A 17,572-nucleotide genomic window follows, 5' to 3' on the forward strand; every position below is an offset into this window, starting at 1 on the left:
AAGTGCTGTCAAGTCGATTCTGACCCACAGGGTTTCCAAGGAGCAGGTGGTAAGCTTGAATCAGCATTGATTAAAACTCGTAACAGCCCCACGCGACAGAACAGAAACGCCCCATAGGTTTTCTAGGCTGTAAGCTTCATGGTAGCCAATCATTATGTCTTTCTCCCACAGAGCTGCTGAGTGAGTTCAAACCACCAACCTCTGGATTAGTAATTAAGTACTTAACCACTGCACCACCAGGACTGTTTGTAAAATGTTCCTTATGAAGGTTTAAATACATCCAACAATAGTAGGGCCCTGCTAAGTCTTTCCTGTGCTCATTTTCCACTCATTCTGTTCAGGCAACAAACCTGCTTTGGGAATTTCAATGCTAATAATATCCTTCTAGGATCTTGTAGTGTAGTGGTTACGAATCAGGCTGCGAACCTCAGGGTCACCAGTTCGAAACTACCAGCTGTCCCGCATGAGCAAGATGAGGCTTTCTGCTCCCATAAAGATTCACAGCCTCGGAAACCCTGCACAGGGTCGCAATGAGTCGGAACCGACTCCACAGCACATAACAACAACAACAACAACAACAACAACAACCTTCTAGGACCAGAAAACTCAGATTCTGAGCATTTATATTCTAAAAGTAAAACTCATTATTTTCTCTCAAAGCTTCTTGTTGAATAGTCTCTGTTGAGAACATCTAAAACTCTTTTTCATCTTGTTGGCCATGTTCTTTCTCAGTGACACTTGAAAACCATTTTAAGGCTTTTTCTTTTCTATGACACTGACATTTGAGACACATTAACTTTGTTTAATAGCATTTTAAAAGTGAAACAAAAACTTTCAGAAGTTTGAAGTCTTTTTATAATGTGAGAGGCAGGTACCAGGCTTACTGTCTGTCTTATGAAGCTGGGTCCAATCAGGCCTTCATGGTGGTATTAAAACTAAAAATTTCTTAGGAGCCTATCATTTACAAAGTACTTTCCATACTTTAGCTCTGTTGACACCCACATTACCCTCCTGAGACTGGTAGACCAGCTTGACTACCCATCCTGTACAGATAAAGCAACTGAGACTTCAAGGCAGTAAAGTCACAGAGTTGACACATGGGTTTGCTGAAGGACTTGAGATCAATATGGCAGTCTACCCGAGTAGACTAACATTGAGGGGTAGGACGAGCAATGTTTCATTTCAATTCAAATCATACACCTTCAAGTAACTTAGTCAAAACCAAGCAACTTAGGGGCTTTGACAACTTAGATAACGCAAAATACCTGGTATAAGGAAATCCTTTCTATTAATCTTTCCTCTGTCTCTTCCACCAAACTCACAGAGGGCAATGTAGAAATAAGAATTTCCAGGTCCTTTTCAAGAGATGCATAGTTTTCATCAAAGTCTTCCCATTTCTGGAGAATCAAGGACATAAAATTAGTAAGAGCCCTTTTCTACATTGGCACCAACTACAAAATTAATCATAAAAGTAAAAATGAACACCAAGATCATACAAAATCAAAGCAGATTCCAGAGGTTTCTGAGAGACGTAACTCTACCCAATTGAAGTCAATATTTGAACAAATGCCATTGGCACTGTGTTTTATGTTTGCCATGTCACACTGCGTAGGAAGTTAAATGTACCACCCATATAGACCTTAGAGTGGGGTGGAGAATTTTATTTCTGCCAAAATTTACAATATCATTGGCAGGTCATACAAAATTATCAACTTAAAAATTAGCCTGCTATACTCGGTCAAACGTTTCAAACCCCTACTTCTGGTGTGTCACCGTAGGCTAGGCACAGGATTGCAAGGTTGGCACTAAACAACAACAACAACAAAGGGAGTCCTGGTGTGGTGATGTGGATTAACATGCTGGCCTGCAAGTTTGGTCTGAACCGTAAACTTGGCGGTTCTAATTCATCAGTTGCTCCTCAAAAATCTGAGGATCGCTAAGAGTCGGAACTGACCCATTGACAGTAACAACAACTAAAATGTGCTGGCGGAGTCCTGGTGTGTTGCTAGGTCTCTTCTTTTGGGGCAGGACAATGGACTGAACCATGGTCTGCTTCGTCCAAATGATCTCATTCCAGAACTTGAAATGCTTTCACTTGTGTTCATATTCCAACCCAGGCGGTAGAAAGGTGCTAGATCATCTCAAATTTAGGGATGAAATCCCAACTAACATTTATTTCATTCGGAAAGTAGAAGCCAGAACTAGTACAGGGTCCGTACTCCTCATTGTCCTGCCCCATGTCACTACTGATGAATGATGCCAAGCTACTTGCGCTCTACACCTGGAAGCTTGGGTAAAAAATGGTGATTTCCTGGCTTAATGTTTGACAAAGTTTATATAACCCAAATACCTGCAACACACTCTGCAGCTTCATGCCATACTGGTGTGACTTCTCCTCTAGTAACTGAACTTCTTTTACTTGGTCTGCCCAGAATTTCTCCTTCTTTTGCAATAATGAAGGAAACTTCTTGGTGGAATATGTTTGGATCAAGAACATGTCAGCAACAAGCTTTTGGAAGAAAACCTACAAAACAGAGAAGGTCTTAACACTTGATTCATTTTTGTAAAAAAAATTCATGAATCTTACAAAGTAAGTTACTTTAATTTTTTATATAGTTATGCTTGCTTCTTAATGCAAAATCCCAGTATATCCATGCTGGAGTCAAATGCACGAAACAACAAAAAGAAAACTGACTAGAAATCCCTTCGTCTTTGAATATCCATTTTAACAAATTATAAAGAAAAATATGTGACGCTGTGGGTTGATGCACTGGAATACAAAGGTGGTTTGAACCACAAGGTTGGTGCTTCAAGCTCACCAGCCATTCCTCAGAAATCCTATACAGGGTTGCTATGGGTCAGAACCAACTCAACGGTACTTAACAAGAACAACTTCTTTAAAAATACCAATTTTAAAGTGCAAACATTATTATTTATTGGTCAATTTTAATTTCCAGTGAGATCTTCTTAAATCCTAAATCAGGCTGAGTTTAAAATTACAAGGGGCTTCAAAAGTTCATGGAAAACTTCCACCGTCTTTTAATTCCATTTCCCTACAGACCTCTGAAGCCCCCTTGTACTTTAAGCAAAAGTTAGATGTTGATATGACTGATTCATTTCAGGACGAAGAGTTGGGTGAATAAACATGAGTCCAAGAAGCCAACATATTCAATGGATTGGGCTCCCAAAGCCTGGCTTTAACTTGACTCAAGAAAATTACTGAACTAATGGAATTTCATGATGGGGTCTACCGGGATCCTAGTATATAAAAGCCCCCAGACCTGTGCTTTAAGAACCTTTTGCAAAGGAAAGCTTTCCTTCACCTGATTTTTCTCCACTCACAGTCTGCTGCCCCCTCTAGTTTTTTGGAAGGCCCTCTTAGGTAAATCCCTTCTCTTATCACTTAAACGAAAGAAGAGTTTGCAAAAGCATTTCCCAGGAGCCAGGCACACTGTAGATGATGAATTCATATAACTTTCTCCTGTCATTCTCCATCCTTTATACAAGTTACCTTCCAGTTTTTCTTACACTATGTTTCTTCATAAGGAAGGTCATAAACTGTGAGCTCACTTAGGGCAGGGGCTCTGTCTTACACGGTTTTTTGGTTTTGTTTTATAGGCTTTTAAGAAACTGGTGTGGCGCTTGTGGGTCAATGCACTAGACTGCAAAGGTGTTTGAACTGCAAGGTTGGCAATTCAAGCTCACCAGCTGCTCTTCGGAAACCCTATACAGGGTCGCTATGGGTCAGGATCAACTTGATAGCACTTAACAACAACAACAAGAAACTGTTATCTTTACTTTGTGCTCAAAAAACATGTTTAATGAAATGAAATGAATGAAAAGTTAAAGAAATGACTGCAGCAGTAAACAAGATATACGTTAATGTATTCAAGAATAAAACTTCCTTTTTTATTTCCATTATCTAAACTCCCTAAGTCAATTTGTCCTATTAAATGCTCTTGTGGCATGTATTTCAATTTTAAGCTTTTGTCGGAATGGCTCACTGATAAATTTCTACCTTCTCAATCAGCCAAAAACTCTGGGAGTAAAGCGAACAGCATCTGTTTATAATTCACAATTATATTTCTAGACTTTACCAGAATTCCTAGTACATATTGAGCACTCTATGGAGCTCTGGTAGCATAGTGGTTACAAATTGGATTGTGAACTTCAGGGTCAGCAGTTCGAAACTACCAGCCGCTCCGCAGGAGAAAGGTGAGGCTTTCTGCTCCTGTAAAGATTTCCAGCCTTGGAAACCCTGTACAGGGTCACTATGAGTCAGAACTGACTCCACGGCACATAAAAACAACAACAACAACAGTGACAACACTGCATTGTAGTACATGTTTCTTAAAAGAATGAAGGAAGAAACTGATGATCTTTGTTCACACTCAGAGATATGTTAAGATTTTAGTTTACGGAAAGGTGATCTGACCATTGTCTTACCTTGTGATTTTCTATCCGGGCCTGTAAAGCATCTTTACTTTTGGGTTGTGGTAAGTTGTCATGAGCAAGTTTTTCCTTTCCAATATTCACCAATTCCACCAGGCCTTGCCACAAAGCATCTTGCTGAATGTCAGTGATGAAAGGGTTGCTGAGTTCTAAGTACCTCGCTCTTAAGAATCCCCACATACTGTCAAGGACATCCTGAAAAGAAAGAGCAGGTAATACAAATGAGCAACAAATATAAGGGTCTTTGTTGGAAGAATAAAAACCATATGCCTTGCCATCAGAGTTCTGAGTGACAGCTTTTGGCTCAGACATACCTCTAATTTATAAACTTCTTGGAGTAAACTGTATGGCAAATAAAGGCGCTCTCCTTCATCTCTTAATTTTGCCACTCGGCTCTCAGAGTGATACAGTTCCGCTGTATGCACATCGACTTTCTAAGTGAGAGACAACACGAAACGAGTAAAACAGTTAAGTTAGAGCGGTAGACATACTCATTTAAACAAAGAATTAAGCAATACAGAAAGGAATGAAAGGAAAAGTAAAGGTCCAAACCTGCTCCCCTCCCTCCAGCTCTGTCACTCTCCCAGAGGCCCCCCAGCTCCCTGCTCCTTTCTAACACATTCTCAGCACTGAATGACACTACAGCTTACTAGCTCTCCAACAATGCTTCACATTAGTACATGTACAAGTATATCTGGTTTGTTTCAGACAGACATATAATATTCCACTTAAGGCAGTACCTAACTTTAGTAACAGTGTGCTTTTAATGAATCTTTGGACTAATCACTATTGTTTACAATCTGCCAGACGTAGATTATGTATCTATGGGTGTGTGTTTTTTTAAGTTTTTATTGTGATTTGAGTGAAAGTTTACAGGGCAGATCATCAGTTTTACATTCAACAAATCATATACTTTGTTTCATTATAATGATTATAATCCCCTCCATGTACTATACTTTGTTTCACTACAATGGTTATAATCCCTCCATGTATTATCAGTTAAACAGCAGTATTTTTCTCTATTCATTCTAGCTTTTTATTTTTTTTAAACACCACCAAAAAGCCCATTTTGCAAGTCTGCCTCCTGGCCACCAGCTCTCAGTCCCTCTCTTTCCATGAATCTAGAGTCCTCAAGCTGCCACCTCTCTCCATGTTCCCATCTCGATGCAGATTATATTTATACACACTTTTATCTTAGTGCATTTATGATTTTAATTTTTTCAGGTTAAATGAAAATTCAGCACCTAGAACAGTGCCCAAACATTGTTAAGTTCTAAATGAGAACTGCTGAATAAATGAATTGAAATTGCTACTGAATATTGGAGGGTACCTATATATGTTTAAAATTTTAATATACAGCCAAATGGCTAAATGATCTCAGATGCTGAACCAATCAACCCTCCTACCAGAGTGAGGGTCATATTTCCTAATGAGCTTTTCAGCAGTAGATACATTTTTGCCAGGTTAATAGGTGGTTACATTGTTTCTCATTTGAATACTTTACACTTCATAAAGTGCTCCTTAAGAGATGTTTTTGAACATTCACAAAAATACTCTTCATTTTTATTACTTTAACTTGGACACTGCTCAGAGGGAAGTAATGCCAGAGGCAAGCTTACATAGACCCAAGGTCAATTTGAATAACTTTGACTTCATTACCTGCAGCTGCTCATCAACACTTTGGTTGTTAATTTCATTCAAAGACTGTTGTAAAGACGTTTTATCCTTGTTAAATTGATCATATAATCGCTTTATTTCATTCTGTTTAAAAAGATAAATGCAAGAAACATTTAGATCTTCCATTACCTTTATCTTTTGTTTAATATTTGCATTGTTGGAAATTTCAATAACACACAAAAATAGAGGCAACCCATGTACCCATCATGCAGTTTCAACAACTTTGGGCTCCTGATCTTCTTTTCCTCCTTCCACTTCAGAATATTTTGACATTAAGTCCCAGAATATATCTTATAAGCCATCTCATCAGTACATGTTTCACTATGTATTTTAAAATCAAAGGTTCTTCTACCAAATCAATAATAATTTCTTCGTATTTTTAATTATTCTGTGAATATTCACATTTCTCTTAATTGCCTTTGATTGTATTTGTTATAATTGGGATCCAAGTGAGATCTTCATATTGCAATGGATTGATAGATGCCTTAAGTCTTTTTTCTATGATTATTTTTGTGTGTATGTGTGTGAAAAGAAATGGGTTTGTACAGTATCTCTATAGTTGGTGTTTTGCTGATTGTACCTCCACAATTTGGATTCTGAAGGCTTAATTAGATTCACTGATTTTACGGATAAGACTCCTTACTTCTTTGTGAGTCAAGAGTTTAATAATGGCATTTCCAAAGGTGTTCCTAGAAAGGTCAGTTGGACAAAGATTCAGATTTATACACAGAAAAGGGGAAAGAACATTTAAGCCTTATGGATGGTTTCTCCAAAGTATTTGGAGAGCATGCAGGTTTGAGTGTAGTTCCAAAGAATCACTGACACGTGTTTAATTCTCTGTTTTTAGGGGGCTGTTGTCAGGGATGCAGCCACAGTTAAAAGGTATAGTTTTAATTGGAAAATGTAAATCCTTCAGAATTGACTACAGTGCTGTATAATTTGTCTCAGATTGAAGAAGAAAAGAATAGGGAAAACGAGCTAAGAGTTAAGGAGCAGAAAAAGAAGTTAAGGGCTTTACATTTATAACAGCTGCACAGTAAAGACAATAATGAGGCTCCTAACAAGGGACGGCCTCAGATTAACATGGCCAAGAATGACAGTTTTGTAAGCTTTTACAATAATGATCTCATACAATATTTGTCCTTTTGTGATTGACTAATTTCACTTAGCATAATGTCCTCGAGGTTCATCCATATTATGGGGTGTTTTGCAGATTCATCATTATTCTTAAGGGTTGCATAGTATTCCATTGTGTGTATGCACCAAAGTTTATCTATTCTTCCACTGATGAGCCCTTAGTCTGCCTCCATTGTTTTGTTATTGTGGACAGCGCTGCGATGAACATTGGTGTGCATCTATCTACTCGTGGTCTGACTCGTATTTTTTGTGGATATATACCAAGTAGAGGGATTGCTGGGTCATAAGGTATTTGTATTTCCAACTTTCTGAGGAAGCGCCATACTGTTTTCCAGAGTGGTTGACCCGTTTTGCAGTCCCACCAGCAATGCAGGAGGGTCCCAGTCTCTCCACAGTAGACAATTTTAGTAGCTTCCTAACTAGTCTACCTACCTGAGTCTCTCCCTCTTTCTACCTGTCTTAAATTCCTCCCTCTTCCACAACCCATTTTAGACATCTGTCAGATTAAACATTAATCTACCTAAAATATAACATGGATTGCCATTTGTTTGCTCAAAAAACTTTAATGGCTCTCCCTGTCCTGGAAACTGAAATACCTGTCATCCAGTATAGCACTCATTAACTGGCTGAATCTAGTACAGAAAAGAATCATTACTTGAGCTCTTCCTAATAAATTCAAACCCAAGACTTTGGAAGTTTTACTTTCAACCATGGTTGGTCTTCAACCATAAGAAGTAGCACTAACTTAAGCTTCTCAGGAGAATCTTACTATTTCCCTAGGTAATTCTTATTTACGATTGCTACCAAGGACAGGAACTAATGGAACTGAGAGGTTATGTTGTGAAGCAGTACCCACGTAGGCTGCAAGCTCATAAATGTACCTGGTAACTGTGGTGATAGTCGAGGCCGGCTTTCAGGGACTTGCTTCGAGAGGTAGCAGAAGCCTGGGTGTGCTCCAGGCACATCTGGAGGTTATCAAAACAGTCAAGGAACAAGCTGGTGTTCTTGCCAGGAAAAGTCACAGCTTTCAAAAGCTCACCCTTCTTGTCATTCAGAGCTAAATAAAGTTTCTTCAACTCAAGAGCCAGAGCCTGTTACGTAGAGAGAGAAAGGAAGGCAGTGGATGAGCTCTGACCTCCAGAAATTTCAGTGCAAAGCTTTGAACTGGTTCTTCCTAGTTCAGTTATGGACGATGAAGCAAAACTATTTTTTTAAAAACTGAATTTTTAAAATGTGGGAGTACCAGAACAATAACTAGAAAGGGGAAAATTACAGTTTGATGCCATGCTAGACACGTAATCTCCCTTTTAGAAAATAAAGCATGTGAGTTGTATAACCACCAAACCTCTTCATCAGCAGAGCTGGACACAGCAATGTCCACTCAAAGTTGTTGGCTGACCTTGCTACTTTGAATGCGTGTTGTTCTCCACAGTTCCGGCAACTATCTACTTTGCCACATCAGGCTCCTGAACGGCCTCACTAGACAGCTTCTGAATCTCCCATTCTAGAGTTTTGACGCATAATATTTTCCATTCTGGTCTACCCACGTTTAACAAATTTGGGTCTGTTCCAATGTCACTGCAGTGGCTATGAATAAGTGAACCAAGTTGAACTGATTTAGGATCTTTGCTTCAGCTCTGCCTTGACAAGCTGGGCTGCTGTAACAGACAACACAAGGGTTTGATAGATGGTCCTTACCTCATAGTGCACTTTCTGGGCATACGTATCCCCTCTGAAAAGTGTAGGGGTTTGTAGCATCTCCCCCACACTGCTGAGGCACTGACTGAGACCCAGGAGTAATTCAAATAATTTCTTATCCAAATTTATGTATGTTTCTTCTGTCATGTTTTCCTGAATCAACAAGGGAAAACAGAAAATAAAAAATTATTAAGATGCCTTCCCTTCTGAAACCAACATTCGCACACACACATAAAGAGTTTTCAAACACTTTATGAACTAGGTAGAAGACATAAGTAAAGTTAAGAGGTTACTTCTGAGAAAAGCAAATCTAAGAAATTCAATCATCACTTGACTATTGAGTGAAACTAAAAGGTACATTAGGGAGAGGAAGAGAAAAAAAGAGAGCCATTGGGAAAAATGTGGTCCCAGATAAATCATACATTCACTCTTTCCAGCGTCCCAGCCCCGGATTAATGAAACAAGCATACTTTGAAGGCAGAAACAATGTCACAAAGAAGTGTGAGATGGTGGAACAGAAAGCACAGTGTCTTAAAGATAAGGATTGGTTGGGGTGGGTGTAGGAAGTTCGAGGTGTCATTTACGGCTGTTTGTGATGCACCCTTTGATGCACAACCCCACAGGGATGCCTGGAATTATGCAACTGTGTCCAGGTGAGTTTGGGAACCACAGATTTGATTTACACAAACTGCTAAAGCCACCTCTGATTTTTAACCCACCAAAACACCGCACTGACATTGAGGTGTTTCTGACTCAAAGAGAGCCTACATAGGGTTCCTAAGGCTGTAAATCTTTACGGGAACAGAAAGTCTCATTTTTGTACTGTGGAGCTGCAAGTGGGATTAAACTGCCAACCTTGTGGTTAGCAGTCCCATTCTTACAGCACCACACTGTAAACCAGACGATTTTTTATGTATGCATTATCATCTGGGAAATCTGTAAGATTAACCTGGGATTTATTATAACATAGATTTTGATTCGTTCAGTATATGTGGCATAGAAATACATATTCTCAGCCGAAGTCAAACCAGAACAAGCCCATTCCATTCAAAGCTCTTCTTATAACTGGTCAGGAATTTTTAACACAGAATCACCTTGAATTCCTGCCCACTCATAAACAGGGTTTGAACTAGTTCATTCTGGTTTGACCCCTCCTATTGAGACTATGCATTTCTACCACAGACATACTGAATGAAGACTATATATAAGAAAAACCTGAGAATCTTGTTAAAATGTAGATTCTGATTCAGTATATCTGAGATGGAAAGGCAAATTCTCAGCAGGGGAATGTATCAGATGAACTGGTTGAAGCCCTGGGTCTAAGAAGTTTGAAGTCCTGGTATGGTGCTGTAGGAGCAGCAATGGACTGCTCACCATAAGGTTAACAGTTCAAACCCACCAGCTGTTCCTTAGAAACCCTATACAGGGTAGTTATGAATCAGAATTGACTCGATGGCACATAACAACAACAACACTATTTGGGCTCTGTTTGTTACATTACCCAGGACACTGTCTAAACATTAAGCCTACTAAAGGCCGTAAATCACGTGGAATGTCTGCTTATATTCCTTTCCCAACACTGTTTTCTCACTCTTTCAATTGCAGATCATGAATATAGACATTACTAATCAATCAAGAGCCTCTCCTCTGTTAATCCCAGACTCAAAATCCTTTTCTATAAAATTCTTTAGGCAGCCGCTATGAAACGGATCAGAATTGGTAGGTAAGATAAATTCTATTTACAATTCTAGGACTCATTCGATTATTTGTTCATTGAATAAAATTTACAATGACAATATAACTATTATTTCTTATGTACTGCATCAAGAGAGATATATAACGTGCAAATTCTACCTGTGTCTGGAGATTATTTGCTTCTTGACGCAAATCTTCAAGTTGAGTGGTATAGGTTTGCAATTCTTCAGTTGTTGGGTACCTAAAGTTATACATGCCCACGCTGGGTAGAATACTCATATTTGTGGTAACCTATTTGATAAAGGGAAAGTGGAGATCTTGATGATGTTAATGAAAACAGCAAAAATGCCTTATCTCTTATCTCTGAGACACCTTCTTATCAAAGATTTTTGACTATCTTACCATTTGTGAGAGAAAATAATTAAACCTCAAACATTTTGACTGATTTTTAAGTCATGACAGGCTTTAGTTAGACACTCAATGGTCCTTTTACATACTAAAATGAGGGAAAAACCAACCATATTTTGAGAAATAAAGGAAAACACAGTTATCTCCTCATTTACTACACCTCCTGGTGTAGCCAGCTCTTAAAATAGAATACAAATCACCTCCGGAGATGGATATGCATCTTGATTTGTCATTGAAAAACTGAGTATTGGAAATGAGCTATGATTTCAGAGGAAGAATGACTCAGAGTTAATTTATTCTTTAAATTGGAAAACTGACATATAAAAAGAAACAGGGTGGGATGGTGGATGTATCTTTTTTGGGGGAAAGAATGGGAATGGAACTTGTGATACACTGCTCTTTGAAAGAGAATGACATGCGTATTATCACAAATATAAGAAGAAACCAAGACTAAAGTCTTCGCAAGAGTTTGCTTCAAGTTTAGTTGGCCAAATAAGGTTCTCAGCATTAAAGATGAGAGAACTGAACAGTTCTACCAGATGGCGAATTGGGAAATCATTGGTCACCTTTTCCCAGGCTATTAGATGGAATGTCGCCAACTAATAGCCTGATTGAGGTGGGGTGAGCAAAAGAACTGGCTGAAAACAACAGTGATATTCAGGTCTCTGTTTGGATAAAAAATCCAGCAGTAGCTGACACAGTGGTTCAGGCTAAATAAACGCTGTCTTGGCAGTACTGGTGTGAACCCCTGAGGGATAGGTGCCACTAACGAGTCCTTTCCTCTTCTAACTTTCTCAAAATCCCAGGATATTTCTTATGTTCAAGTCTTTGCACTTGTCGTCTTCTCTGCCTGAATTCCCATTACCACCCTTGTCAATCTCCTGCCACCACTTGATTTTCTCTGCTAAACTTGGAACCTCCTGGGAGAAAGGATCAGATTCACTGCTTCAACTTTGAGATCTGGCACAGCAGATTCCAAAGAGTCTTTTGATAAATGAATGATGCTTAAATTAGTATAGCACTGTATAGTTTTAAAACAGTGTTCTTATATTTAAGCTCCATTCCTTTATTCATTCAACAAATGCAACTGAGATTCTATGATGTGCCAGGCACTGTGCTCGGCACTGAACCAAGCACAGACAAATAAACAGGTTCAGAGCAATGAACAAAGAGCCGAAGAGGCTCAGAGAAGAGGCAGCTCACACAGATTTCCAGTAAGATGAACTAGAGTCCCTTGGTTCTATAACCTTTCATATTTGCTCCCTGAAAATAAACTTCTATATAATACAGAACACACATCTTTTTCAATGAGTGCATGTTAGATTTTCAAAGATAAGTATGTTTATTTATACTATGAGCACACACACACTAACCTGAGGCTCCACAAGCTGAGGTGAAGGAAGCCGTATTTTTGAGGATAATTCATGTTGTAAATATTGCCATTTATCTCCACTTTGGCCCTGGGCTGTCAAGACCACATCTGGAGCACCATCTTTGGAGCTAGATGCCTTATTGCTTTTGACAAAAAGCAAAGGGTAAAGAAAATAATATAGCTTTGCATTACTGTTAGACAACACTTTAAAAATAATTTTAAATGAGTAATTTCAAATTAATTCTAAATGAATATTATCACAACCAAAAATGCTACGGAATGGCCAACTACTTAAAAATGGTTTACCTCAAAGATGAGTCCTGAGTTGGATCTTTATGTTCTTGGGAACACTGAGGCAACATTTTTGTTACATTAAATTCTATGAATTTGATTAAATCTTTCTGCTCCACTGGTTTTAACTCCAGGACCTATACAATAAGATTCAAATGATCCAATCAGTTCTTCTTTTCTGTAAACATAGTTTCAGTACAAACATATGTCTCTGTTGAGATCATCTGATTTCAAACCTCTTCCTAAATGCTTAGATACGATTTCTCTTTCTTCCTTGCTTATTCTTATCTCGTGTTACTCAAAAACCTATTTAAAAGCTAAAGAGAAATACTGTTAACTGATGGTACATGGAGGGGATTATAATCATTGTAAGGAAACAAGGTGTATGATTTGTTGAATGTAAAACAGATGATCTGCCCTGAAAAAAACCTATTTAAAACATTCACTAAATGACCAAGTGTTACTTAAAATATATTGCACGTACTGAAAAACACCACCAAAAGTATACTGACATATTTTGAAACAATAAGCACAATGTACCAATAAACAAATGAGATGGAACAGTACAAGGCTCTTTGGATCAGAATTCAGTCATTGGTGTTGTCATGGGCTTTTATTACTTCTAATAATCAGGATAATGACAAATGGAGTGTGGGTTTATCAAGAGCTGAGTTCTCCAAAAAGCCTCCCATTCAAGGGTGAGATGTTTTGGATCACAACCATGCAAGCCTCTCCTGAGCTACTGATGAGAGAACAAAAGGGGGACTTGGATCTGGGCTTATCTGGACTTGGATCTGGTCGGATAGGTGCTGGATTGCACGGGAAAGGGAAAAGATGGAACAGAAAGGCACCATCGCTCCCCTGGTTTGGCCAATTGTCTTTTGTTTAGGTGCAAACCTGCATAACCAGAAAGAATATTTTTTCCTTCTCTAACTACAAGCTTGATTCTGTACAATTAAGTAGTCATGGAGACAGTGGAAATTACTGTGAGCCCAAAACAGGGAGGAAGCTTCCTTCAACACGGAAAAGGGGCTGGGTGAGAAAGAGATCCAGTTCCCAGCCTTCCTATGAGAGAATGCTGTGAGCCTAAAGCCTAAGGCCTCAGCTTAGGTGACCTGGGTGAGAACTGAAAAGGCAGACCACCTTCCCAGCCATAATGTAAGCAGATTTGTAGACAGAAAGATCAAGTTCATCCTAAAGATATTTACTCTGTTTGATATAAGATGCAAATGAATAAAGGAGCAAAGTTAGCACAGCTCAACTGCAGAAGATGACAGTAAAGTAGGGACTGCAACAAACATTCAGAATTCAGAGTCATTGCACACACCACACATGCACACATACACTTCCCAACCAGCCACGGAAGCAAACGCTCCAATGGTTGTTTAATATTCAGTTCAAAGCAAGCTTCCATATAGAAAGCTTTATTCATATCCTTCAGACTATTAGGGACTGAAATTACCTGTTGCTGCTGGAAATCTTTTTGTCTACTAAATTGTGGCCTTTCAGTTACAATAGCTTCGAATGCGGAGAGGTTATCTGGCTGGAGAACTTTTTTATGTTCTGAAGGTTTCTTTACAATGGTAGAATTCTGCAAAAAAAAAAAAAAAAAAAAAAAAGACCCTATTTTATTTCAATTCTAATAACAGAAAAAAATTTATGTGAAGTAAATGACAGCATTTTGTCATTTATTATAATTATATACTATGATTTAATATGCTTTTTTCCATAACTTCAAAAAATGTGCTACAGTTGATTTAGTAGTTATACTTCCCTTGACCAATTTTATCCAAAGAATTACTAAACGCCAGGAAATTTATTGTCTATTTTTAAAGAATTAAGTTAAAAAAGAAAAATAAAAGGTATGCTGACAGTGTTAAATTTCTCCAATGTCTAAAATGTAAGTTGATCTTTTGAAGAAAAGAGAGAACACATTAGGATGAAAGGTGAGCCACATGGCCTGCGCATGTCCAACAAATCCTATTCCTATGAGCACGTTGTTGTTAAGTGCCGTCGAGTCGATTCTGATTCATAGTGACCCTATATAGGGTTTCCAAGGAGTGGCTGGTGAATTTGAGCCACCAACCTTGTGGTTCAACCCGACCTCTCAGTCCACTGCTTATCCAACAGCACCACACCACGACTCCTCTATGATATAGAACCATGCATACGTATGAATGCAAATCTTACACACTAAGATCCTATCATAAGATGCAAATTTGGATTGATAAATGAGAATGCTTTTAAACAACACAAGAGCACATATACTATGTAATATATGTAATATGTAGTATACTATGTAATACTGTCATCAGTATATATAAATATTTGTAAATGAGTAACAAAGACCTTGGAACAGGTTTTGTGTTTGTGATGTCAAATTTTCATCTTATCTATAAACACTTCATTATCCAATCAGTTGGAGGGTCACATAGTTCCTTTAGAATAAATCCTTCTTTTATAAAGTAGGCTTACACCAGACCACAATATCAGTTGTTGTTGTTAGGTGCCATAGAGTCGGTACCGACTCATAGCGACCCTATATACAACAGACCAAAACACTGTCCAGTCTTGGGCCAACATCACAATACCAGCAGATACATTCACCACAATCAAACCAACTCAAGTCAAACCTACAAAAACTGCACAGAAAATAAAATCAATAGCTAAAGAGCCAGTGTAGCCATTTCTTACAGTCTTCAGGCCACAAGTCTTTCCCACTCAGTGTAGCTTCTCTGTATTTGGTTCTCCACTTTCATTCAGAGTTCTTTTCTGATGTGTCTACCATATGTGTATATTGTTGCTGTTGTGTGCTATTACGTAGTTTAGGCTCCTAGCGACTCCATGGGAAAGAGCAGGGTTTTCAGGCTGTAGTCTTTATGAAAGCAGATCCCCAGGTCTTTTTCCCAGGGAGCCACTGGGTGGGTTCAAATTACTGACCTTTTGGTTAGCATCCCAGTGCTTAGCCGCTGTGCCACCAGGGCTCATTACCATATGTATATATTGACACACAGACATACAAAGCCATATTTTACCTGATCCTCATTGTATTTCTCCTGAAGCATCATCTGGACTTTTTCCAAATTGCATTTCACAGTCTTTAGTTTCAAGGAGAGGGCTTCAGCTTCTTGTTGAGTGGCTCCTCTGTCCCCCAGGCCCTGGTCTTTGCAGCTCTCCAACAGAGAAGCTACTTTGTGCTCGATCTCTGTTAGCATAGTCTAGGAAATTAAGTCATTTAGTTACTCCTCAATGTAAGTTGATTCCCTCTTTATGTAAGTGTATAAGAAAGCCTCAGACATTGGACTGTGAATAACCTTGGGGAAAACAAATAAACAAATTTCCATGTAATTTCTATGCTTTTATAGCAAGGGTTCACTTTAACCAATTTTCTGTTGTAGATGTCACCCTATAATAAACTTAAGTGATTCTATAATCTCCTGAGGAAACACAGCAGAAACATCCGGCAGAGCATACGTGTGGTTGTCAGGTCAATTCCAACTCACAGAGCCACTCCAGGACAGAGTAAAACTGTCCCAAGGGGTTCCGAAGGCTGGAATCTTAATGAAAGCACATTGCCATAGCTACCTTCCATGGAGCAGCTGCTGGGTTTGTACCACTAATTTTTCAGTTAGCAGCTTGGCCACTGCACCACCAGGACTCCTTCCAACATAGCACAGTGACCCTGCACAGGGTTTCCGAGCCTGCAAATCTTTACGGGAGCAGAAAGCCTCATCTTTCTCCCATGGAACAGCTGGTAGTTTCAAACTGCCAACCTTGAGGTTAGCAGCCCGATTCGTAACCACTGTGCTACCAGAGCTCCTTTCCAACATCGCATAGTAGTTAAGAATACACATGTTAGAACTAGATTATCTGGGTTCATATCCCAGCTCTGTCATATAATTTGGGGCATGTGGCCTCTCATCATCTGCAAAATGGGGATAATAGAATTTATCTCCAAGGGTCATTGTAAAGAGTTGATGAGCTAATCCATGTGCTCTGACCAGTCTATGCTTAAAAACTATTGAGTAGGAGGCGGGGCTTGATGGCAGATAGAGTAGAGGTACAGTGAAGATCTCTGTCAGCGATAACACAGAATACCAGGCAAACTGGGTTTAGAGGGGAGCTCCAAACCTCTGAACCACATATGGAGGAATATTTAAAATGTTTGAAGTCTTATAGCTAGTAGAACTTATAATGGAAACAAAAAATCCTGTACTTTTGAATCTGCTGGGCTCAGTGGCTGGGAGTTGACAACTTGGGTGAGACCAAATGGCAAGACCAAGCAGGAGAGCAAGCAGACCCGCCATGGACTAATGCCTGCAGGAACCTCAGAGACAAAGGTGAACAATATTCTTTGTTTGGTTTGGTTTTGTTCTGATTTTTTTTTTGATATCTGTTCATTGGCCTCTCACTGTCTGCACACCTCCATTCTGGTGACTAGAGGGGGTGCCTGAGCGAATGAACACCTCCACCCCCACCACTGGAGGGTTCTTCTACCGGTGTGCGCACAGACCCTCTCAGCGCTTAAAGGGCCAGTCCCCACTTAAAACCATCAACAGTGCAAAATGGCCACAGCCGGCCCTGAACTGTTTATTAATAGAGAAAAGGTCAGAACAGGGGGCATGAAGAGGGAGAGAGTCTGAAAAAAAAACAGGCCGAAAAGTAACTCATAACAACCAACAGTGGCATCTTGAAATTTGTCAGGTGGCCTTGAAGGCAAGAAGCTGAAAGAGGATATCAAAATCATAATTATATTAGGCTACACATGTTTGTTTTTTTTCCCTTCTCTCTCTCCACTCTCTTTTCTGAGATTATAGACTACAGTACCCAATCTGTTTTTTT

At 39.1% G+C, this 17,572-nt stretch overlaps 1 protein-coding gene across 1 annotated transcript in view; it reads right to left on the minus strand.

Moving 5' to 3' along the window:
- The window catches only part of SYNE2 (spectrin repeat containing, nuclear envelope 2), a 366,194-nt gene that overhangs the window by 105,559 nt on the left and 243,063 nt on the right, over positions 1–17,572 (minus strand). Inside the window, exons 66-77 of the mRNA XM_006864568.1 lie at positions 15,766–15,948; positions 14,193–14,321; positions 12,746–12,867; positions 12,441–12,582; positions 10,819–10,950; positions 8,965–9,117; positions 8,148–8,357; positions 6,112–6,213; positions 4,767–4,886; positions 4,447–4,647; positions 2,351–2,524; positions 1,266–1,397 (exon numbers count right to left, since the gene is read on the minus strand). Coding sequence (XP_006864630.1) covers positions 1,266–1,397; positions 2,351–2,524; positions 4,447–4,647; positions 4,767–4,886; positions 6,112–6,213; positions 8,148–8,357; positions 8,965–9,117; positions 10,819–10,950; positions 12,441–12,582; positions 12,746–12,867; positions 14,193–14,321; positions 15,766–15,948 — 1,800 coding nt within the window. The remainder of the gene's footprint in view (positions 1–1,265; positions 1,398–2,350; positions 2,525–4,446; positions 4,648–4,766; positions 4,887–6,111; positions 6,214–8,147; positions 8,358–8,964; positions 9,118–10,818; positions 10,951–12,440; positions 12,583–12,745; positions 12,868–14,192; positions 14,322–15,765; positions 15,949–17,572) is intronic.

This window comes from Chrysochloris asiatica, unplaced genomic scaffold (assembly GCF_000296735.1).
Source record: "Chrysochloris asiatica unplaced genomic scaffold, ChrAsi1.0 scaffold00067, whole genome shotgun sequence".
NCBI lineage: Eukaryota > Metazoa > Chordata > Mammalia > Afrosoricida > Chrysochloridae > Chrysochloris > Chrysochloris asiatica.